The sequence below is a fragment of the Periplaneta americana genome, chromosome 12 (genome assembly GCF_040183065.1).
Source record: "Periplaneta americana isolate PAMFEO1 chromosome 12, P.americana_PAMFEO1_priV1, whole genome shotgun sequence".
NCBI lineage: Eukaryota > Metazoa > Arthropoda > Insecta > Blattodea > Blattidae > Periplaneta > Periplaneta americana.
In genome coordinates, this window is record NC_091128.1 from 177,997,112 (window position 1) to 178,024,179 (window position 27,068).

The 27,068-nt window shown below is 37.8% G+C and overlaps 1 protein-coding gene across 1 annotated transcript in view; it reads right to left on the reverse strand.

Annotated features, from left to right (window-relative positions):
- Positions 1 to 27,068, reverse strand: part of LOC138711245 (T-box transcription factor TBX20-like) — a 404,801-nt gene that overhangs the window by 34,813 nt on the left and 342,920 nt on the right. The window contains exons 4-5 of the mRNA XM_069842659.1: positions 10,246 to 10,404; positions 9,008 to 9,084 (exon numbers count right to left, since the gene is read on the reverse strand). Coding sequence (XP_069698760.1) covers positions 9,008 to 9,084; positions 10,246 to 10,404 — 236 coding nt within the window. The remainder of the gene's footprint in view (positions 1 to 9,007; positions 9,085 to 10,245; positions 10,405 to 27,068) is intronic.

A 27,068-nucleotide genomic window follows, 5' to 3' on the forward strand; every position in this document is an offset into this window, starting at 1 on the left:
GTTAGCAATTAAACAAAAATAATTACTTCAAGTAAGGAATTCCTGGCTACAGTTTCATTTTGGAAGAGAGAAAAGTAAATTAATAAAAACATATGCAACCTCGCAGCAAGCTATGTTAGCTTAGATTATATTCAGTATTTCTAGGAGTCTCCGAAGTTTACGCCTGCAGTAAACTCTCGATTAACTGATGTTTATTATCCACGACAGTGAAATCCATTTCGTGAATAATGTTTTTAATGTGTTGTAGATTAATTATTAAAACCATGTTTTTACTTCAAATTTTCAAAATCATCCTACATAGTATTCAAAACTGCATGTTCTTAACCTACAAAACGCACGAATAATCGTGATACTACTGCGATCATATTGTGTCATCTTATCAAACATTGCGTTTACTCTTTCTGCAGCTTACTTACTTACTTACAAATGGCTTTTAAGGAACCCGAAGGTTCATTGCCGCCCTCACATAAGCCCGCCATCGGTCTCTATCCTGAGCAAGATTAATCCAGTCTCTCACCATATCCCACCTCCCTCAAATCCATTTTAATATTATCCTCCCATCTACGTCTCGGCCTCCCTAAAGGTCTTTTTCCGTCCGGTCTCGCAACTAACACTCTATATGCATTTCTGGATACGCCCATACGTGCTACATGCCCTGCCCATCTCAAACGTCTGGATTTAATGTTCCTGCAACTAGAGGAAAAAAGATACGAGGAATTCAATCTCGATAGTCTCTTCCTTATAAAAAAAACACACATTGGTGGCTGCATAACCTGTTTTTAGCGTACGGTATTTACAATAATAGTGATTAAAGAGGTAATATTCACCTTCGACAAAGTTCCTATTTTATTTATTTATTTATTTATTTATTTAATTTATTTATTTTTATTCGTGCACCTCGTTCTCAAAGTTCTCTTTTAGGTTCATGAACATTCAATTTACTCGTATCTATATTCTGCATACTGCAGATTTCCCCACCTATCTCGGGGAATCGCTCAATATTATACAGGTTTACGTTATTATTTATTGTAAATTAAATTATGAGGTAAGAAAATACTGAATTATATTAAATTACACTAAGTTATACAAAATAATTATAAATATAATTTTGACACGCACAGAAAACCAACAAGCGGGAGAACGCAATCAACTGTAGCATATGACAATATAGCCCTACAACATGTGCCGCATGGAACGCTCCTGCCATCTAGCGGTAAAACTTCGCATAAGATATCCCTATTGTCGTATTCACGGCAGTTCCGCTGGAGTGCGCACTGCCGTGGCAAGAAGTCTGACCCGCTCAGCAGTGAGTCAGGTTCTGGTGTTGAATATTCCGAGTTCGACTCTTAGAAGAACTGCGCAGATTTGGATAAATAATCCTCTTCTTTCAACAAGATAGTACAACGGTGGATATCGCAAGATAAAGCTTGACTACCCTCAGAACTATGTTCCCTGGTGACTGATTTGTGGTCATCGCTTGGCCAGCAAGGTCTCCAGATCTCACTATATGTGGTTATTTAAATGCAAAGTCTATCAGAATCGTCCGTGTACAACAGAAGCGTTTAAAGAACGCACAGTAAATTGTTATGAGGGACATTTAACCCAAGTTATTTTCAAAAACTGAACTAGATAACTAAATTGCAAACTTTGAAGTTTGCATAACGAAATCAAATCAATACTTCCTGTAACAGATTAACTAAAACAGAGAACTCTGTAAGAATATTGGAATTAAATGTCTCAATAAATTGCTAGTAACTGCAACTAGTATACTAATTTTAAGAGATTTAATGTACTTATTGAAAATTGGTTAACATGTAAGGTTTTTTATAGCGTTGACGAGTTTCTTAAGACGAATACAAATGACTTTATACGAATATTTTAGCAATACAGGGCATATCAAAAGTCCGGTAATACTTTCAATATTTTATTACACAAAAACTACTAATGATAGCACTTTCAAACACACATCAGTTTAAAGTCAAACTCTCAAAGTTCGTTTTACACCTTACAGAGATTCAATATGTGAACCACGAGTGACTCGGCAGATGTCCAAACGATAATCAAACTCTTCCCACACCCTTTTCAACATATCCTCTGTGACCGTGGCGGCAGCTTCTCGAATTCTGGTTTTTAGTTCCTCTAAATCACGTGGCAAAGGCGGTACAAACACACGGTCCTTTATGTACCCCCATAGAAAAAAGTCACATGCAGTCATATCGGGTGATCTTGGTGGCCATGTCATGAAACATCTGTCCCTTACTCCAGCACGTCCTATCCAACATTCACCTTTGCTGCCTGTTGTTGTAGCTGGCAAGAAAACTCGTAGCAGACGACGATGACTTATTCAGCCGCTTAATTTCCAGCGACGAAGCCACATTCCATACGAGTGGGAAAATTAACAAGCACAACTGTCGTGTTTAGGGTACACAGAAACCTCACAGAATCATTGAACATGAGCGTGATTCACCAAAGGTGAATGTTTTCTGCGCGTTGTCACAACGAAAATTGTACGGACCTTTCTTCTTCATTGAGGCTACTGTGACTGGACATTCATATCTGCACATGTTGGAGCAATGGTTGGTGCCTCGACTTAGACAAGATCTCGATGACGATTTCATCTTTCAGCAAGATGGGGCTCCGCCACATTTCCACAATGCAGTTCGTGCTTACCTGAATACGGAGATGTCTGATCGTTGGATAGGACGTGCTGCAGTAAGGGACAGATGTTTCATGACATGGCCACCAAGGTCACCCGATATGACTGCATGTGACTTTTTTTCTATGGGGGTACATAAAGGACCGTGTGTTTGTACCGCCTTTGCCACGTGATTTAGAGGAACTAAAAACCAGAATTCGAGAAGCTGCCGCCACGGTCACAGAGGATATGTTGAGAAGGGTGTGGGAAGAGTTCGATTATCGTTTGGACATCTGCCGAGTCACTCGTGGTTCACACATTGAATCTCTCTGACATTAAACTGACGTGTGTTTGAAAGTGCTATCATTAGTAGTTTTTGTGTAATAAAATATTGAAAGTGTTACCGGACTTTTGATATGTAAATTACTTCAAAATACAATTTTTTTTTCAAACTGTTTACTTTAATCGCTTTACTATGGTCTTACAGCACCATTTTAAAGTACACCTGTACTCAATGGCCAACTCTGTATCTCTCTTCTATTGAACTAGCTGGTTCTGTTCGCAACCAATATGTCATGTTGTTAGCATAGAGCTTGAGACAACACAGTACAAAACATGGCAATGAATTGAGTAATGAAGACAAATCTTCAATTCGTCAACGGGGATCGTAGTAGATTATAATCGGAAATGTTACCTTCTTGAGCAGTAATTAGTGTCAAATCAGCTTAGAGTTTTCAAAATAGCCGCGGGCACCCAGTTGTCTGAACGCTCCCACCTGCCCGGGATGCACTTCGTGACAGATGACATTCCCAGGAAATGCGCCATTACGACACAACGGCCCATTACGTTATCTGGCGCGAAGCTGTGTCAGCCTTGATTGTTCAGCGGCGTATTCCGCGCATTCGGGAAATATCAGACGTGCGATGAAGACATTTGTCGGACTGTCTACGGGTCCCGCATGATGGATGGCGCGGACTTCCTCTCGCATTTTATCTCGTCTCGCATCGCATTAATCTTGCTCGGTCAGCTGGCGGTTCGATCTCCGGCAGGGCTCTCAGCGCCGGCTTACGAGTTCGAACCCCGGCGATGGAGGAGTTGTATTTGTGGTGGACAAAACCGAGGTTGTGGCCGTTTTATCGTTTTTGTCTCGTCATTTTACCAACATGCCCCACAAATGTCTGTCTGTCTGTCTGTCTGTCTGTCTGTCTGTCTATCTATCTATCTATCTATCTATCTATCTATCTACCTACCTATCCACCTATCTATCTACTTATCCGCCTATCTATCTACCTGTCTGTCTGTCTGTCTGTCTGTCTGTCTGTCTGTCTATCTATCTATCTATCTATCTATCTATCTATCTATCTATCTATCTATCTATCTATCTATCTATCTATCTATCTATCTATCTATCTTTATATCTTTTTCATGTTTGTTTTCTTTTCTTTTTTTTCACTTTCGTGACTTAGCCTATATAACTGTAAATTTCTACTGTCTATTGTAATGGAGACATTTACTCTGTTAAAGAGAAATAAATAAAAATGCACATTGTGCGATATTCCTTCTATTATTAAATAAATAAATAGATAAATAAAGTAAATAAATAATTACGAAAATAAATAAGTAAAGAAAAATAGATATTTCGATCAAACCATCTACCTTTCCCATCTAATTAAGAATCCTCCCATTACGTCATCTAGGGCCAACAGCTCTACGGTATAACTCTCTATGATGCTGTCATGATTAAAAATAAAACATCAAGTATAGCTCCTTAGTGATACGCAGTATCGTATATGCCGTGGCATCCAAGGCCCACAACAGTGACTATGGATAACAATTGATTATAGGGTAATGGTTGGCAATACTGTGATATGAGTAATATTAGCCTGTGATAGTTCTTTTTGAGAATTTATTACAATTTTACTGAGGACAGGGAGATCGGTTTTTTGCGTCAACGTATTAAGGGAATGTTCGTCGACAAGTTTCTGCACAAAACCGGTCCTCCTCTCGCTCAGTAAAATTGTAATAAATTCTCAAAAAGCACTACCACGATATTACCAACCTTTACCCTATCTAGATCTACATGCTATACACACGTAGACTACCAAAGAGTAGTACAGCCGTGGCGAAAATGCTATCGTGCGCCGAGCCACTGTGTAACCTGCAACGTGCATAGCACCTATGGAGGGAGGCGGACACCCGAAGCGGAAGTGAAGCAACTGTCTGACTTAAACGGATTTTCATTTTCCTTACGTCAAGCACTTAAATAAAATTTTATACAGTACAAGGCTACAAACTAATGTTTAGTACGTGTAACGAAGAAAGAAAAGAACAATAAATCAACAATATCACAACCTAAAATTAACTGTCTTCAGAATGTCTCTGCGACAGAGTTTCAAAATCAGGAATTATGTCACTTACTGCCAGTCGTAGTTGATCAGAAGGTGTTTATCTGTCAGTCGTGATCTAAATTTGGTTTTTACTATTTTCATTGTTGAAAATAATTTTTCACAAAAGTAAGATGTAGCGAACATGGCTTCAACAGAGCAAGCGAAAGAACGAAACTTCAGATATTTATTTTTTGGCAAAGATTTGAAAGTTCAATATTTGTCAAGTCCTTACATCTAGCTTTCATTTAACATCACATTGTAAATCTGTGAGTTTAAATTGAAGATCTAACCGCATTATTCGTACATCTGCTGAAAAAGGATCGACGTACAAAGATGATAATAACTTAATAATAATGATAATAATAATAATAATAATAATAATAATAATAATAATAATAATAAAACCTTTTAATGTTTCATCAGCAACATGTAGTAACTTATAATGCCGTTTTATGTTATACAACCGTTTTCCTCGTAATACTTGTGAACAAATCATACATTTAATATTCTCATCATATTGGCAGCAAAAGAATGCGTCCTCCCATCCTACTTGAACTTTCGTTTTTGTAGAGGTACATGGTTTCGAGAGAGACATTGCGACGATACGCCACTCGCAGGTCAGGGATAAATACAAATGGAACGGAGTTTGACTCCAGTGAGTGAGAGAGTGGGGGTTGTGGGAGGTGAAAGCAAGGGAAATGCACAGCTATCATTGCGAGCCACAATGTGCTCGTGAGTCACATTTTCGCCACGGCTGGAGTAGTAAGATGGAAAACAGTGGCAATAATACATGCCATTATAATATCTTCACCCACAAGTTTTCCGTTCTTCTTGCCTGGATTCGAACCTGGGTGTCTGGATTTTCAGTCAGTAATATTTGATTACTTGGAAAGCTGAACATCTGGCGCGTCGTAATGTATAGCATTAGCAAGTCTGCGGAAAGAGACGGTGGGAAGCGATCAAGTTTTCTGATGAAATCTTTATTATGAGAAAGTGAAGACGAGTCCCTCACCACAAACACCGCAAGATTGCTCGCAGACATTTCTGTTGCTTTAACTCTCAAATTAAGTTTAAATTGATATTCGGTAGCGCACAATAAGAGGCCAGGGCTTCCCAAACGCTGCCTGGTAATTAATGTTTAACCCAAGTTCCTTCTCACGACATGCGGGTTAAAAATGCATAATCCCACCTTCTTCCGAGTCATTATTAATTTTTGATAAAAAAAATACGCATTAGACTGAAATACGGCACCTGAGACACAGAAACAAACGACGGCGACATTCTTTTGCTCCAGCTGGCAGGTCTTTTCTTTGTCTCCGTTAGTTGTAATTGCTAGACCTATTGTTCCTGATAGTTTAACTTCATGAGGTCAGCCACGGTGTATGAGGGGGCGAAGCTGCAAAGTCGATGTCCTGGATTAGAAATCCGCCTAGGACGTGAATATTTGTCTCTGGATTACGTCATAACCTAAGCATATTTCGAATTTTTAGGCTATAAAAATTAGATTTCAGGTGCCTAAAATTGGTGCAATAAAATTATGAGGCAGGCTCTAAAAATCTTTACATCTTAAACCTACTCAAAACTAATGAACATCTCTTAAACGTATTATCATTTTAGTTGGTTTTTTATTTTATTGGGTTAATTTAGGATGCTGTATCAACATCTCAGGTTATTTAGTGTCTGAATGATATGAAGATGATAATGCCGGTGAAATGAGTCCGGGGTCCAACACCGAAGGTTACCCAGCATTTGCTCGTATTGCGTTGAGGGAAAACCCCGGAAAAAACCTCAACCAGGTAACTTGTCCCGACCGGGATTCGAACCCGGGCCACCTGGTTTCGCGGCCAGACGCGCTGATCGTTACTCCACAGGTGTGAACTTTTAGTTGGTTATTCAACGACGCTGTGTGGACTACTAGGTTATTTAGCGCCGATGGATTGGTGAGAGCGAGATGGTATTCAGCGAGATGAAGGCGAGGATTCGCCATAGATTACCTGACACCGCCTTACAGTTGGAGAAAACTACGAAAATAAACCAACCAGGTAATCAGCCCAAGCAGGAATCGAACCCGCGCCCGAGCGCAACTCCGGATCGGAGGCAAGCGCCTTAGCGGACTGAAATACGCCGGTGGCTAAAGCCTATTATTAGCGGCCGTAATTCTGGTAATACCGGTAGAAACGAAATTTCTCACAATTACTTCTTTGTTACATAACTATAGTAGCGACGCTGTTATTCCCGGCGTGACTCCTCCTCTTTGCTTACGTCTTAGGAAGTGAAGGCTCTATAAAGTCTAGGTAGGTAGCATCGTTCGCCATTTTTGTTCTTTCGTTGCCGAGCTACCATACGAGCAATCTATTTGCCACACCGTTAAACATTATCATGTCGTAGATCCTATTATAATAAATCAAACGCTCTGTAATTCAGCAAATAATTGAGCGGCAAATAACGTCCTCGTGTGCTTTCTGCGAACGCCAACGAAAGAGCCAAAATGGTGGACGATTATATTAAGTATTTATCCAGCCTTAGGAAATGCTTAACGTCTTCCTCAGCGAATCACAAGACGCACACGTTTAAATGTAGCCGACCTGCAACGTGATTGGCTGCCGGAAATTAGAGCGATGGGACTATAAAATGCCATATTAGGCCTAAGCAAAACAACCTCAGGAAATAACGACAAATTTTTATCACTGTGCAACATTGGCTAATAAGCACGAAATACAGGCCACCCCGTCTACTACAAAAATTGCGAAATATAGGCTATATATCAAAATATTATTAAATATTGTTAAAAACAATATGTTTCTGAATTTTCTTTCAGTTAACTTGTCAATCGCTTTCATAATGCCAATATTTCTATAACTTCTCTATGGCTTACTTACTCACTTACTTACTTACTGGCTTTTAAGGAACCCGGAGGTTCATTGCCGTCCTCACATAAGCCCGCCATTGGTCCCTATTTGAGCAAAATTAATCCAGTCCCTACCATCATATCCCACCTCCCTCAAATCCATTTTAATATTATCTTCCCATCTACGTCTCGGCCTCCCCAAAGGTCTTTTTTCCTCCGGCCTCCCAACTAACACTCTATATGCATTTCTGGATTCGCCCATATGTGCTACATGTCCTGCCCATCTCAAACGTCTGGATTTAATGTTCCTAATTATGTCAGGTGAAGAATACAATGCGTGCAGTTCTGCGTTGTGTAATTTTCTCCATTCTCCTGTAACTTCGTCCCTCTTAGCCCCAAATATTTTCCTAAGCACCTTATTCTCAAACACCCTTAACCTATGTTCCTCTCTCAAAGTGAGAGTCCAAGTTTCACAACCATAAAGAACAACCGGTAATATAACTGTTTTATAAATTCTAACTTTCAGATTTTTTGACAGCAGACTAGATGATAAAAGCTTCTCACCCGAATAATAACAGGCATTTCCCATATTTATTGTGTGTTTAATTTCCTCCCGAGTATCATTTATATTTGTTACTGTTGCTCCAAGATATTTGAACTTCTCCACCTCTTCAAAAGATAAATTTCCAATTTTTATATTTCCATTCCGTACAATATTCTCGTCACGAGACATAGTCATATACTTTGTCAGTACAGATAAATACTCTTAAGTCATTTCGTATGGCTAAAAGACAAATTAAGTCTGAGTCTAAATATAGGCTACGTCTATCGGGGGTTGTCACAGCAACGTCCTCACCAAATTGTTAAACGGTCCACAATGAACCAGCATGGATATGAACGTGGAACAGAAATAGCGGTATTGCGTACTTCTAGCTAACTACGAATTTACTATTTCACCTAGTCTATCCTTCGCGGGTTAGGTTCTGAAAATTCATAAACAAATTCTGGTATTTCAAACGCCATTTCCACTAATGAGTTAAACTTATATACAAAGGGCAAGGCCATTAAGTTTTTTCGAACACGGTAAACTGGTTAAACACTGCAACGTAGGAATTTAAACACAAGCAAAACACTGACCTGTCGAAGTCTGTTAAGCGAGACGAATCTCTGAAGCCTTTCGCAAAGGGGTTGCTGTCTATTTTCAACTTCGTGATCTGAAACAAAGGAAGAGAGGCGCCGTGTTAGTGACTATAGAAGCAAATGCATCACAAAATACAGATTCATACAGGAAAACGTCCCAGTGTACATAACTATTTATCTCAGTTAAATTACAAAAAACACGCCAATTAAGATAGCCTATTGAGTGGAAAGTATAAAACCAGTGTTGATTGCATTTTAGGTTTCACCCCTTCAACCTCCCTTCGAAATTTCAAATGTCACACCATTATTTCGACACTAAAATTGAAAGTGCATTCAATTATTTATAAGTTACAACTCATTCGTTTCGCATCTTTTGTTTTCTATCGTCGCCTAGCAACCAGGATTGTTCTTGGTGTTGTCAATTGGCTGTATGATGAAAACATAGTAGGCCTATACTTAGGGTAAAAAGGTAAAGGTAAAGGTATCCCCGTAACATGCCATGAAGGCACTTGGGGGGCATGGAGGTAGAGCCCCATGCTTTCCATGACCTCGGCACTAGAATGAGGTGGTGTGGTCGGCACCACGCTCTGACCGCCTTTTACCCCCGGGAAAGACCCGGTACTCAATTTTATAGGAGGCTGAGTGAACCTCGGGGCCGTTCTGAAAGTTTGGCAACGAGAAAAAATCCTGTCACCACCTGGGATCGAACCCCGGACCTTCCAGTCCGTAGCCAGCTGCTCTACCAACTGAGCTACCCGGATTTTCCTAAATTTAATTAATTAAACTTACTAAATTAAATGTCCAAAATGTGCTCCATTGTCGGCTACACAGTAGCTAATACAGCCTATTTCGTAACTCCTCTACATAGCATGGCCATAGTATCAAAACCATACGTAAATAACGTAAATCCAAGCCTGGGTTTTTATTATCCTCTATTCTGTTTTAATTTTTAAAGAATAGCTCTGTAATACACAACCATAATATTCCTTAATATTAGTTTGTGTTACTGCCTGAAATAACCTGTAGGCTAATCAACAACAGCCTTTGTACTTCATTCTCTTCAGCTCTAATCGACAATAACAACAATCCAAATGAATGAGATGTATAAACAATTGAATACTCTATCAAATTTAAATATCATAATAGGGCATCCTATATAAGGGTGCAGAAGATGCTCCTTTTTCTATTAAAAGCTTCCTTTGATGATAATGATAATAACAACAACAATGGCTCACCAGCTGGTTCTGGTAGGCTGTGACGGCCGTGAACACAGACTCGGGGAAGATGTAGGTGCGGTACTCCTCCGCCTCCAGGTCGGTGATGGGGCCCCCGTGCTCCCTCCACTTGACGAGATGGATTCGAGGCTGGTACCGATGCATGGAGTTCAACACGATCTGCAACAAGAGGAACAACGACACGTGAAATGCGGCTATTGGGAAATTTCAACCTCCGAATTCTGAACCTCACATGATAAAATGCAGTTAATATCTGCGTCATATACATTCCCAGCTAATTCTGATCATGCTTTGGCTCAGTAAACAATGAATTTCGAGGGACATCGAAGTGTTTGCAAAATCCTGAGATCGCGCGGGATGTGTCCGGGCTCGAAGCGGAGTTCACCTTTGACTGAGGCACGACTCAGCGACTTGTGCTTTGTTGCAGTTGCGGACAAATGAGGGCGACGCATTCGACCTGCGAGATTCCTGTTCATTTCCACTTAAATAAATCCGGCACGAAGTGGTTCGACTCTGTCCGTAGCCACTCAAGGAAATACAAGAAAAAAGATTCGTTTACTTTTCCATGTCTCACCATCATCACCTGTAGCATGCTGTGTCGTGGACGAATTCCTCTTAAGTTAGTTACCTGGCAAATTTGTTTTGCTAGGCTTTCCTCACCTCCAAGCCAATGTCACGAAATACCGCGATGAATTTCCAGACACAGCTCTAGCTATCACCAATTTCACTGACATTAGACGATAGTTAACGAACGCTTCTTACACATTACCACCGCTGATAACACCAATGGCATCAGAAACAGAGATTTAACAATAATCGTAAAAGAAACAGCAAAAATCTTCAACACACAAACCTAATGGAATGGAAAAAGCAGCAATCTCCAACAGCAACAACAATAATACAAACACCAACAATTTCCACCAGCAGCAGTAACAATGAAAACACCAACAATCTCTAACAGAAGCAGAAATAATGGAAACGCCAACAATCTCCAACAGCAACAATGAAAACATCAACAATCTCTAACAGAAGCAGCAATAATAGAAACACCAACAATCTCTAACAGCAACAAGGAAAACATCAACAATCTCTAACAGAAGCAGCAATAATAGAAACACCAACAATCTCTAACAGCAACAAGGAAAACATCAACAATCTCTAACAGAAGCAGCAATAATAGAAACACCAACAATCTCTAACAGCAACAAGGAAAACATCAACAATCTCTAACAGCAACAATGGAAACACCAACAATCTCCAACAGCAACAAGGAAAACATCAACAATCTCCAACAGCAGCAGCAACAATGGAAACACCAACAATCTCCAACAGCAGCAGCAACAATGGAAACACCAACAATCTCTAACAGCAACAATGAAAACATCAACAATCTCTAACAGAAGCAGCAATAATAGAAACACCAACAATCTCTAACAGCAACAAGGAAAACATCAACAATCTCTAACAGCAACAATGGAAACACCAACAATCTCCAACAGCAACAAGGAAAACATCAACAATCTCCAACAGCAACAATGAAAACACCAACAATCTCCAACAGCAACAAGGAAAACATCAACAATCTCCAACAGCAACAATGGAAACACCAACAATCTCCAACAGCAGCAGCAATACAGATATTAGGCCTAATTGCCGTCATAAAGGAATCAGGACGGTTGAGAATAATGTAGCTCCAAATACATATTATTATTATTATTATTATTATTATTATTATTATTATTATTATTATTATTATTATTATTATTATTAGATATCACATAGCCCAGTTTCTTCAGAAGTTAAAGGGTAAAACCCGTATCGTACTAGTGTACCACCTGTATTTCACCAGTTCGGGTATTGTTGACAAAACTACGAGTGTTCCGCGCGGCGGGCCGTAATTCGTGGCTCTCCTCGAGCAGTGCAATTTGAAAGTGGCTTTATTCGCCGTGAACTGGTTTCGTGCCGCTCGGCGGAATCAGGTCCCCGAATTATAATGCTAAAATATCCGCTCGCCCCGCAATTACTTAGATGCTGATAAGTGGGCTCAGGCTTAATTATTGTCGACGAATGCAGTCGCGGGGGAGGAGGGGACCTGCACCGCCCCGCCCCCCGCGCGCACTGTTGGAGGGAAGGGCCGGTAATTTCACGTCGGGTCGCACACGGGGGAGGAGGGGATCTCCCACTCTCCTAATGTGTCAACTATAACGTTGCTAGGCAACGACATTCATAATTTCAACCAATGATGATTAGCGGCTAAAGGCGACAATGGCCGACGTGGCGGTCACGGCACGCAATCCATCATGATGGCTACCGCAATCAGTTGACAGCAGGGGTGCCACACGCAGCCTTCTTACCTTCCCTTCCACATATTCCGTTCAACTCTCTTGTCTTATATTCAGCCATTCCTTCTCAGCTTCATTTCTCTTATTATAATAATAATAATAATAATAATAATAATAATAATAATAATAATAATAATAATAATTATTATTATTATTATTATTATTATTATTATTATTATCCGCTCTATCCTTGTTTCTTCGTTTCTTTCTTTCTTTCTTCTTTTTTCCTTTCTATTTTTTTTCGATCTCATTTATTTCCCACCATTGTCTAGTCTATTCTCTAGTTCAGTGTTCCCAACCTTCCAAGTGTCACGGAATCCTTGATGCTCATATTTCATTTAGCGGACTCCCAAAATGTTTTGTATAGCCTGATAATTTACATTAACAATACATTAGGCCTATAAGATATAAGCTAAATAAAATTTAATGCACATTTATGACCTTGCCAGCTTCCCCGACGTCATTTTAACACTCCGGTATAGGCTACAGGCTTTTCAAATAATAGGCCTACTAAACTTTAATTGCAATTCTCCGTTAACTTTAATTTTTAGGCTACTTTATTCCGTACAAAAATTATTCTATCTTCGGAACTATTAATACTACGTGCATGATATTTTGGTACACACGTTCGTAGGTTATTAAGTTTTTATCAAATAGAAATTTGTTACTTTGTTGCATTCGAAGAACATGCCCTACCTCTATTCTTAAAATGTAGCCTAATTGTTTGTAGATCTATTACAATTTTGAAAGCCAATATCAAACCGGGCTCAGACACTTAAAGAAAGTGCATAGAACATTTTAATTCATATTTGAAAATGTCCGAGGAATACGCAATTTAGTGAATTACTGTAGGCCTATATCGGCTTTTTAATTTGGGTCCCATATTCTTTTTTTAAAGTAATCTCGAATTTAAGTTACTGCAGCAATGATACAACTATTTCCACATAGGCCTACAAAAATATATTATTACATAAATTGTGCATCAATTGAGGGACGCTCTGCGTGTGTAAGAAGTGGCTGTTGGCAGTAAGTAAAAGCAGCATTGCTTTCATTAACAAAGAAAGCCCTTTGCAAATCTGCGTTTTTGAACTAGTATTACTGATAATTTATTTGTATACGTTGCGTGTATTATTCGTCAAAATCTCATTATTGAATTTGCTATTTTGATACATTAATGCTGGCAGCCATACCGAGGTATGTGTTATTGCAGAGCACCCCTCAATTAACGAAACAAATTCAAATTTCTCCGATCTCTCCCTTAAATATCTCAACAATTTGTAAGCGGTATTAAATTTTTACGCTACCATATGCAACGGAATACACATACCTAGGCCAACTAATTTCCTTTAAAGACAAGACTGGAAAAGAAATAAGAAGAAGAATATCCTTAGCTTGGAAATCCTTCTGGTCCCTCCAGTTCATACTCCTGGACAAGACAATCAGCAGAAGACTCAAATTCGAAGTAGTACAAACCTGCGTCTACCCAACACTACTTTATGGATGCCAAACATGGTCGACAACAAACAGACAGATGAATGCGCTAGAAATATGCCAAAGGAAAATGGAACGAAAGATATTGGGAATAACTATGAGAGACAGAATTTCCAATGATTCGCTGTCCCAAATGGCATCAACAACAAACGTCACACAAAGAGCAAACAAATTGAAGTGGAAGTGGGGAGGCCACATCGCGCGGATGAAAGACGAAAGATGGACATACAGAGCCACCATGTGGGACCCGCGCACAGAGGCAGACCAAGGAAGAGGTGGGCAGACTTCAAGCAGGTCAGCAATGGTGCAGAATAGCAAGAAGCAGGGGAACATGGAGAACAATTGGAAGTCGACTACAAACGAAGACAGTGCCAGCCACAAACAACATCCCAAGTTGACTCAGTTAAAGTGCATTCAATATAATAAAAGTGTTAGTGAAATCAAATTAATCAAAGTGACAGCGAAATCAACTCCAACCAGACAAAGAAACACTAGACACAACCTGACGCGGAGTAGCTCACCGCGTTAGTGAAACAGAGCTACCCTCTAGCATGAGGCCTTTGCCCTTCAAGGGACACATTAGGCTATTATTATTATTATTATTATTATTATTATTATTATTATTATTATTATTATTATTATTAAATTTTAGTTTTAAGTTTCAAATAAAACCTGAAAATTCATAAATAAGAAAGTTATTTAACGTTATATCACATCTTTGCTGTAAAAAAATCAAACCAGTCTTCTTTTAGGTGTATCATATGAATGGCTGGTGTCATTTCGCAAGACTATTGAGTTCACTTCAATGTTGTTCTTCAACAAGAGCAGAGCAGAAAATGTGCTCTCACACAAGCAGGCCTATGCTGATGCAAGAACCAAAGTGTTGTTTTTTTTTTAAATTGGTCATTTAACGACGCTGTATCAACTACGAGGTGATAGCGAGATGGTATTTGGCGAGATGAGGACCGAAAGTTCGCCAAAGACTACCTGGAATTCACCTTACGGTTGGGGAAAACCTCGGAAAAAACCCTACCAGATAATCAGCCGCTCCCGAACGCAACTTCAGCCTGGCAGGCAAGATCCTTAACCGACTGAGCCACGCCGGTGGCTTCCCAAGTGTCGTACTGTAATTCAGGAAACTTCGGGATATAGGCTATGGGTAGTGCAACAGGGACATTGTAAGAAACACGAATTTAAGCTGGAATCAGAAGATAATTTAGATACAGTCCAACTTCTAACAGCCTCTCTTCTTCTTTGATGGACAAATTAGCCTGTTACTTCTGACCAAGAAGGTATCTTTCATACATTTGTATTTGCAAATACAGAAATTAATTATTTTTCCCTTAAATTTAATATCAATGAATGAAGATCTTTTATAAGCCTACTTCCAAAGACATCGGACGAGGGTTAGCCTAATCACCATGCTAGAAATTCTCTACGAGTTGCGAAATGAATCCAATTCTGGATTGATAACTCAGCTAGACACACATTTAGTTTCTACATCGTTGCTTGAATTTTATCCCGAACAATGAACACTGCTAAAGTTCGGTCCTGAAGATCAGAATTAAAAAATAAATAAATAAAAATAAAACTAAAAATTTCGGGTAGATTCTCAAGACTTGCAAGACAAGAGAACTTCCTCGGGCGAACTCATTTCTGTCTGAGGAAAAAAAAAAAAAACAAAAAAAACAAAAAACAAACCAATATTCCAGCAAGCTGATAAAAATCAGAGAATGTGCTATAAAGGGACATCAATTTATTTTTACTTCAATTTTTATTGTACCTGAGTTTCTGAATGTACTTCACTCCCACCCCTTCTACTAATGAAGTTCAACTGTCCTCCACACAGATCCAAGACCGCATATACAGTCATAGTAGCCTTACGGTCATAGTAAACAGTACGTTTCAAAAACATGTTCGCGTTTTCCAGTGACGAAAGAGCTTTCAATATTGCATCATTTTCCATTTGCCTACGTCGCATCCCGGTTTCTCCCACCTGCTTCTATTCACCTCTCTGTAAATGCTAGTGGCTGGGCTGTCTTAGCTCTTTTCTGGGAACATTAATTTCTGTTAGGAATTGGACGTGTAACCCATACAATTGTTTAAAATAACTTAAATAAAAAGGCCTCGTTAAGTAATTAACTGTCACGTGATTTCCTCCCTTTCTACGACGTAACCACTTGGACGGACAGTAGATAGCATTTCTGAGTAATTTTATATTTTCGGATCGGGCAGAAGTGAAGATTGAATTTACAGTACGTAAGGTACTCTTTATAGAGTAGATACAGAATTATTTCTACTTGAGTTACTAGTATGAAGGACGAACCTGGTAATTGGAATTAGGTACAATAGTCTGTAGTGCGATAATATGCACATTAAAACTGAAGCCTGTATCGAAATGAACGGCCACCATTTTCAAAAATGTGTTTAAACATCCATATTATGATTATTTTTCAATTTAACTTCTTTCTCTGTATTGTACGCTAATGTGCTGTAGACAGTATAATATACACTGCATAATGAATACGTCCACATGGACAGCTCAGTTCGTGAGTAAAAACACTCATTGTTAATGCAGTACTGTATTTTGATTAAACAAAAACCTAATGAAAATTATCAAACTCAAAATGGCGATATTTCCCTGTTTACGTAAATGGATGAAATACTTTTCTTCCCTCCTATACCTAGTAAAGTTATTTGTTTGTATATTACGCCAGTATCATCGAACTCCGGTCTTGTAAGGGGGAGCAAGCGGTGTTTCCGGTTCTAGGCCTTTAATCCAAAGATATAGCCAGGTTATTATTAAAAATGTTAGTAAAAATAAAATGATGTCCCTGTACCATTCTTCACGTATTACCTCAGTATAAAAGTGTCCTGACACTCACTGCATTTTTTTTTAATTTTTCAGTCCAAATGTTGTGGTATTTATTTAAAATTCGTCAAATTCAAAGTATCCTATTCCCGCACATTATGTCGAATCCTGCGGTACAAAGTCATTGTTTCAAACGATATTATTCTACACAAAGAATTAACTGAAAACTAGCCTATGTGGATCATAACCATAATGAAGCTTTCACGCGGCACAGTTCACTACAGCGAAACACGCCAGAATTATTTTCTAACTCGTCGGTAAACGAAGCTTTCTCCGATCATGCGCAGTGCAGAGTGACACCACAATGCCCATTGTGTGGCGGCTACACCCTGACATTGTTCAGTCGCTTGTTTCTGATCGCGCCCGCAATTACGTAACCCTTGCAGCCAACAGAGCGCTGGACTCCGGTACGATGCTGAGGCCACAGCGTGGAGGTGAAAGTCTTCGTTGTTTATGTGCATGTAGGCCTGCGTCAGACTAACAGCTTCGTCTTGATGGACTTTCAGAAGCCCATCATCTGTTTTTCAATATTTCTACTCATAACCCCTGCATCCTATCAGATGTGTTTCCAATTCACTGCGGGCTAAAGCAAGGAGATGCACTATCACCTTTACTTTTTAACTTCGCTCTAGAGTATGCCATTAGGAAAGTCCAGGTTAACAGAGAGGGTTTGGAATTGAACGGGTTACATCAGCTGCTTGGCTATGCGGATGACGTGAATATGTTAGAGAAAATCCACAAACGATCAGGGAAAACACGGGAATTTTACTGGAAGCAAGTAAAGAGATAGGTTTGGAAGTAAATCCCGAAAAGACAAAGTATATGATTATGTCTCGTGACGAGAATATTGTACGAAATGGAAATATAAAAATTGGAAATTTATCTTTTGAAGTGGAGAAGTTCAAATATCTGGGAGCAACAGTAACAAATATAAATGATACTCGGGAGGAAATTAAACGCAGAATAAATATGGGAAATGCCTGTTATTATTCGGTTGAGAAGCTTTTATCATCCAGTCTGCTGTCAAAAAATCTGAAAGTTAGAATTTATAAAACAGTTATATTACCGGTTGTTCTTTATGGTTGTGAAACTTGGACTCTCACTTTGAGAGAGAAACACAGATTAAGGGTGTTTGGGAATAAGGTGCTTAGAAAAATATTTTGGGCTAAGAGGGATGAAGTTAAAGGAGAATGGAGAAAGTTACACAACACAGAACTGCACGTAGGTGTATTCTTCACCTGACATAATTAGGAACATTAAATCCAGACGTTTGAGATGGGCAGGACATGTAGCACGTATGGGCGAATCCAGAAATGCATATAGAGTGTTAGTCGGGAGGCCGGAGAGAAAAAGACCTTTTGGGAGGCAGAGACATAGATGGGAAAATAATATTAAAATGGATTTGAGGAAGGTGGGATATGATGATAGAGAATGGATTAATCTTGCTCAGGATAGGGACCAATGGCGGGCTTATGTGAGGGCGGCAATGAACCTCCGGGTTCTTTAAAAGCCAGTAAGTAAGTAAGTATAACCCCTGCACCACATGTACAGAGACATCATTTTATTTTTACTAACATTTCTATTATTAATCTGGCTATACCTTTGGATCAACGTTTAAGAACCGGATACACCGTTTGCAACCCCCTTCCACGACTGGAGTTCGATGATACTGGCGTAAAATACAAACAAATCAATATAAAATATAATTTCATTAGACCCAATTCGTCTTCTGTATTCACTAGGCCTATATTATCATGAAACTTAGACAAGTTCTATCTTAATAAGTGTAACCAAACCACAACCTTCTTCATCTAGAACGGATAATGTGAATGGAAACACAGTTCAGAATATCAACACTGATCCGAGAGCAAATTACTGATTACTAACGCTTCGATGTGACATCATTTGAGCATTAATGGAGCTCCGGTACTCGACAGCGGCCCTTTCGAGTGAAAGTTTCGATTCATAAATGCAATATTCAATTGTCGAAAACATTCCATTCTAAAGCGGACCGCAGATGGACACCCCTGGGGTGGAGGGTGGAAGCCTCCGCGTCGCATGGCACGTTACATTATCGGCAGCTAGCAGGGTCGAATCCCGCCCGCCAGATAGTTTGCACAGGAGAGAGCTAGCTAGCTTCGTGAAAATGTACAGTAGCTCCATACTTCCACTGAAATCACTTTACGTCCTTCTGCATCCGGTTGTTGTTTACCCATCCAGCGTGGAACTGCTGCATTTCCAGTGCCAATTCACGTTAACAAGTTATGACTTCATCCGATAGGTTGAGGTTGGTAAGTACCATGAAGATCAATGTAGCACGTCATGCCGATGTGCCTTACTAATCGATAGTGATCGATAATTTGTTCGTATAAGTTAAATGTGGCTTCTATATAATTACTTCTATGAACAGATGGCGAATTTAACAATCAATATCGCCTATAGTTACATAACCTAAATATATCTACCGTATTACTAACTTACTTCCTGGCTTTTAAGGAACCCGGAGGTTCATTGCCGCCCTCACATAAGCCCGCCATTGGTCCCTATCCTGAGCAAGATTAATCCATTCTCTATCATCATATCCCACCTCCCTCAAATCCATTTTAATATTATCTTCCCACATACGTCTCGGCCTCCCTAAAGGTCTTTTTCCTTCCGTCCTACCAACTAACACTCTATTTGCATTTCTGCATTCGCTCATACGTGCTACATGCCCTGCCAATCTCAAACGTCTGGATTTAATGTTCCTAATTATGTCAGGTGAAGAATACAATGCGTGCAGTTCTGTGTTGTGTAACTTTCTCCATTCTCCTGTAACTTCATCCCTTTTAGCCCCAAATATTTTCCTAAGCAACTTATTCTCAAACACCCTTAATCTCTGTTCCTCTCTCAAAGTGAGAGTCCAAGTTTCACAACCATACAGAACAACCGGTAATATAACTGTTTTATAAATTCTAACTTTCAGATTTTTCGACCGCAGAATGGATGATAAAAGCTTCTCAACCGAATAATAACAGGCATTTCCCATATTTATTCTGTGTTTAATTTCCTCCCGAGTATCATTTATATTTGTTACTGTTGCTCTAAGATATTTGAACTTCTCCACTTCTTCAAAACATAAATTTCCAATGTTTATATTTCCATTTCGTACAATATTTTCGTCACGACACATAATCATATACTTTTTTCTTTTCGGGATTTACTTCCAAACCTATCTCTTTACTTGCTTCCAGTAAAATTCCCATGTTTTCCCTAATCATTTGTGGATTTTCTCCTAACATATTCACGTCATCCGCATAGACAAGCAGCTGATGTAACCCGTTCAATTCCAAACCCTCTCTGTTATCCTGGACTTGCCTAATGGCATACTCTAGAGCAAAGTTAAAAAGTAAAGGTGATAGTGCATCTCCTTGCTTTAGCCCACAGTGAATTGGAAACGCATCTGACAGAAACTGACCTATACGAACTCTGCTGTACGTTTCACTGAGACACATTTTAATTAACTGAACTAGTTTCTTGGGAATACCAAATTCAATAAGAATATCATATAATACTTCTCTCTTAACCGAGTCATATGCCTTTTTGAAATCTATGAATAACTGATGCACTGTCCATTATCTGTCGAATACAAAATACCTGGTCAATAGTTGATCTATTACGCCTAAAACCACATTGAGGATCCCCAATAATTTCATCTACATATGGAGTTAATCTTCTCAATTATTATACAATTCAAAATTTCGTCCCCGTCTATGAATTGATTGTAAAAATCACTAAGATTAGTACGAAACAATTGATACTGTCAATTATGACAATAATAAAATGTATACCTAATCTACATCACATTTTCTGCAACATCTTTTTATCCGTCTCAATAATAGTGTCATCTATTGAGGACTGCCGGAACTATTTCAAAGTTTGTCAGTCTGTTATATCTTTGGTTCTGACTTATCTCGTGTTTAGAAAGCTCGCTAACACGATGAGAAAATTGTAGATCAGAAATCTTTGAACGCCAGTGTACCAGTCCACGAATGGAGTGTAAGAATCTATTGATTTTTAACCAATCAAAACCAACTATCAATTCCAAATTGTGTCGCACCTGATGAGCACTTGTTTAATATCTTATCATACCTGATGTTCAGATGTTAAATCTGTTTCTAATATAAATTATATAGTATTTATTTATATATCCCCTAAATAGTTTTATTCAAATATCACAAGAATTCTCATCTTGTCGATAATTCACTAAATGAAAGTTCCTACTTCAAAATAAAATGTTATAACCTCAAATATTTGTTTAATTTTGCTGTTTCTCTGATCATAATTTCTACAGCTATTGTCAAATGTTTACCTTTCATATTGCAGGAGGCCACGACAATGCCGGCCAATGAAATATTATATCAAGGTTAGCAAATTAAACATCTTACTTAGGCCTAATAGTAAGGTAATTATGTTATTTTCTTTTTATTAACTATTTGTTTATTAGCCTATTATTCGCAAAATAGTTTTCTTTTTTCAAATATCACGCTAGTTCTAGTAAGCGGATTATCGACACGATGAAAAATCTTGTGCTATTACCTATGAAAATTTATTCATTCATTCATTTGTTTATTTTTACTTATTTATTATAATTTGTTCATATATTTGCTATTTATTTATTACTTACTAATTTATTTCTATTTATTTATTTATTTATTTATTAAAGCCATGGGGTCTTCATTTCCACACTACCAGAAGTGGTGGATAGGTCTGTGCAAAATTTATGAGTAGGCATACAAAAATAAAAAAAAATAAATAAAATTTTTTTAATCATCGGTTCCAGGTGGCTGAAAAATAATCAGGGTTTCAATTTTTTATGTTTAAATTGTAATGTTAACATTTGTAGAGGCCGGTCAAATTTGAATTTCCCCAGTATCTTTAATATCTTGAAAAGTAAGTTACATACATTTATAATTTTTATCTCAAAGACTTTTCTGAAAAAAAAAATTATATTATTCATTTTAAAGCCGAAAACATGTAGGCCTATAGCAGTGATGTCAAAGCAAGCGCATTTTTCCGACCTTGACGTCGTGCGCGGTCGGCAAGCGCTAAGTATGGAAAGAGGAAGGGTTGTGTATATGAATAAGCAACCTGTTGGATTAAGAAAACATTGGTGCACAAACTTCAAACGGAACGTGAAATTTTATGTCGTTATTTTTATATGGCTTCTTTCTGTTTAATATTATCTATATTGTCTGTAAAACAAAAGTACTAACACTGATTTCTTAATATTGCACTTGTGTTTTAAATCTTAATAACATAATAGAGAGTTAAGAAGGAATATTCACTTAAATTCCATAGTAGTATAATATTATACTGTATTAAGTGGATGAAACACATCATTCATAAAGAAAGTGATATTCCAAAGAAAGAGATGATAAGTTGGAATTTATATTGATGGTATTTTTAGCCTTACAAAAGTAATCAATAAACTAATCAAAACAATATTACAGTACAAAGCAAAGTTACCTAGGTACTGTATCTGTTTTAAGTGTAACTAATATTACATAACAAAACTCTTATCGCATTATGCTTTTAAGGTGATATTTGTGAGCAACTTCCTATCATCAGAATATTAAATTATTTTCTCGAAATCTGCTGAAGCTATAGAGCTGACATTTTTACAACACACGGGCACGTATCTTTTGCTTATGATGTAACAGTACTTGCTTTGTTAATTCATTTCCTTACAAACAATTTCCACGTGAATATTTTCAAAATTTTCAATACACTATCTTCAGTAATACGTACATACGGTATATTAGATTTACGAAAACACTTTGTAAGGCTACTAAATAAATAGGCCTATACCTGAAAATTTCACTTTTCTACAGGCCTACGAAAAGTTGAGAAAATATTTCGTTTGAATAAAAAAATCAAACTTGTGAAAAATGAGCATTAAAATTAAAACTTACATTCTTATAATGCACTTATACTTCTCAGACAAATCTAAAAATTAACACGGATACAGTTTTAATAAGTTCTCTTCCCTTTATCCATTGAATCAGTGCTGGCCGTCCCTGAATATAGCTCGACCAAGCGGCATATACCACCTCTTTCGTCTGTCTCTTTCCTTTCCGCTGTAAAGCGCTCATGCTCTCCTGGGCTCTAAAGCGCGCGCTTGCTCCTGTGGGCATCAATCGACATGGCTGACCTATAGGCATGCGTGTGTGTGAGTGAGTGTGTCTTCACGGCCTTATAGAAATAGATAAATCAGATTGCAGTTTCTTCTAGTAAACGAACACATGCCTAGAAAATTAGAGGTGTAACTCTAAATTTTATTGAAAACTTCTAGAGTGAATATGTATGCCTTGCAGATATCAGCGCGAATTAATTTTCAGAATACATAAACCTACCTGCAGCCTTAACGAAAATAGATCTGCAGGAATGAGTAGGAGTGTTGTTCCGCGACTTGTTATATAAATTAATTTTGTAATAGGCTACAGACTCTAGCCTATATTTCATATACGTTTTAAAATTATAGTTAAAAATAGACTATAAAAGTCAACATCGCATGTAATAAAGGCAATGAATTGTAACATGTGCGCTGAACACATATTGTAATGAGGAAGTAGTTGTCGTCTCTTTGTTTTTATTTGTCCAGGTGTTAGCGTACATGCTTCCTGTGTCAGAACGACACTACAATCATCTTTCTTGTTAAGATATCCAAGCATTGTACCCAATCTCACACTTCTAAACTATTCTATTAGGCCTATAAGAGGCTATCTATCACTTAAAGAGATTGCATTGAACGTAATGAAAGAGTTCTTGGTAACAGCGAAGTCTTGGATTGCAGGTTGAAGTACGACGGACGGACGGACGGACTCAATTCGTTAGCGGGATATTTATGTGTTTTTAAGGCCCTGGATTCTCCACAGGCTACTCAACAGGAAACATAACGTTTTCGTAATGCCCTCATAATAACTTTAATGTTTTATGTAACAGATAGGGTAGTCGAAATGCAGGTACACTCGACTTACGTCCACAATAGTTTTTCCTCTAAAGTGTTGTGCCCAACAGAACATTACTGCTGTCTGGCAGCAAGGAAAGGCTGGTTCACAATAGACCGGGAACGAGAACCAGAATGAAGACGAGAAGCAGAGGACGTGAATATGAACATTTTTGATTCACAATAAACCGAGAACGTAGACGACTATGCATATCGATATGCATATCAATAACGATATGTAAAGTCGATATTACGCATTCTGATGTTATTTGTGTATAATTGACCAATGGCGTTCTCCCATGAGTTCAACGCAGCCAACATAAACACAGGTTAACCAACTTCGAAACTTCAACTGAAACATTTCATTAGGTACGGTACTATAAATATGCCCATGCATCTTTATTATCACAACCTATTTTAAGTCTACCATAACGTAAAATAATTAGAGAAGAAACATTTGTAATAGAACAAAAATGAACGCAACAGTAGTTGTTGAATTGAAGCATGTAGTGTGTAATACAACCAATACAGTAATAAATTATGATTCGCTTCCGATCGGTGTTCAAAGATGCAGCTATTGAAAGCCACGTTTTCTCCTTCATTTTCTCATCTTTACACGAGGCGCGCCGCTTATCGTAAACGTGAGGATTTTCCTCAACACTCAATATTAGAATCTCATCAAATAAAACTTGCTCCATGATGCACAGCACAGAACAAAATAATGCATAGGTTATGTCACGGTCTTCTTGCTACAAAATATATGACGACAAAATAGCTTTTAGATGGCAATAGAATGAATCTAGTGGGCTGTGATCGGAAACGTGAACGCTAAAGTTGAAACTTGGCCAACTCTCCGTTCCCGATCCCGGGCTCCGGCAAGCTTTTCGTTAATTGTGAATGCTCACATTTAAATGTATACATTTTAACAATTTTACCGTTTTCGTTTTCGTTCCGATTCTCGTTTCCGGTTTATTGTGAACCAGCCTTTAGTGTTATCAAATTAACCGGCATGTTGCTCACTAGGTTACACAACAGTTGACTGTATTGTTTTTTTCGCGATATTCCTTAAGTGGAAGGATCCTTAAGACAATGGACCACTGACTGACCTGCAAGTCCACCGATTAAACTGAGCTTTTGGCAAAAAGTACGAATTTGCAAGTGTCGCAGTGCAAATCTAGACTGGTCTGAAGAAACTGTAGAACGAACTAAATTAATTCGATTCGTATTTTGCTCGCAATATCTCTAATGCACACGGCGTCCCACCTCCCTCCAATCCATTTTAATATTATCTTCCCACCTACGTCTCGGCCTTCCAAAAAGGTCTTTTTCCCTCCGGCCTCCCAATTAACACTCCATATGCATTTCTGGATTCACCCATATGTGCTACATGCACTGCCCATCTGAAACGTCAGAGTTTATTGCTCCCAATTATGTCAGGTGAAGAATACAATGCGTGCAGTTCTACGTTGTGTAACTTTCTCCATTCTCCTGTAACTTCATCCCAAATATTTTCCTAAGAACCTTATTCTCAAAAACCCTCAATCTCTGTTCCTCTCTCAAAGTGAGAGTCCAAGTTTCACAACCATATAGAACAACCGGTAATATAGGCCCTAACTGTTTTATAAATTCTAACTTTAAGATTTTTTGACAGCAGACTAGATGACAAAAACTTCTCAAGCGAATAATAACATGCATTTCCCATATTTATTCCTCCCGAGTGTCATTTACATTTGTTACTGTTGCTCCAAGATATTTGAATTTTTCCACCTCTTCGAAGGATAAATCTCCAGTTTTTATATTTCCATTTCGTACAATATTCTGGTCACGAGACATAATTATATACTTAGTCTTTTCGGGATTTACTTCCAAACATATCGCTTTACTTGCTTCCAGTAAAATTTCCGCGTTTTCCCGAATCATTTGTGGATTTTCTCCTAACATATTCACGTCATCCGCATAGACAAGCAGCTGATGTAACCCGTTCAATTCCAAACCCTGTCTGTTCTCCTGGACTTTCCTAATGGCATATTCTAGAGCGAAGTTAAAAAGTAAAGATGATAGTGCATCTCCTTGTTTTAGCCCGCAGTGAATTGGAAAGGCATCAGACAGAAGGAGGTGAACAAACTATTTGAAAAAAAAAAAAAATGCAAGAACCTGTATGTAACAGGCCTCTAGATAGATTCTGATATTTTTACCAAAATAAATAAATAAATAGATAAATAAGTAAATAAATAAATAGATAAATAAGTAAATAAATAGATAAACAAATAAGTAGCTAAATAGATTGATAAATAAATAGATGGATAAATAAATAGATAAATAAGTAAATAAATAAATAGATAAACAAATAAATATATAAATAGATTGATAAATAAATAGATAGATAGTTAAATAAATAGATGGATAAATAAATAAATAAGTAAGTAAATAAATAAATAGATAAACAAATAAATAGATAAATAGATTGATAAATAAATAGATAGATAAATAAATAGATGGATAAATAAATAGATAGATAAATAAATAGATAAATAATAGATAGATAAATATATATAAATAGATAAACACATAGATAGATAAACAGACAGACAGACAGACAGACAGACAGACAGACAGACAGATAGACAGATAGATAGATAGATAGATAGATAGATAGATAGATAGATAGATAGATAGATAGATTAGATACATAGATAGATAGATAGACAGATAGATAGATAAATAGATAAATAGATAAATAAATAAATAGATAAATAAATAAATAAATAAAATCTCATAAAATGTAATTCTGCTCTTATTTTACAGAAACACATTTCGCATTTTATCGAGGATTTAAAAACTACAATAAGATGCTCAGCATGCTTTTAAACACAAAATTAATTATTTTGACAGCATCTGGGCACATTTCACATTATAATGATTGCAAAAATCTGCCTTCTCTAGTGATTGTGGTGTTGGTAGTGATGGTAGGCCCTAGTGGAATGTCCCGGTGTGACAAATGCAGACTGGCTCACTGTATGTGTAACTCTGCGACAACAAAATAAATTTCGAAATATCATTTCCTTTATTTACAACGGTCGAAACTTTCCCTAGTGTTTTATTTTCAAAATACTGCCGTGCACAGGAACCG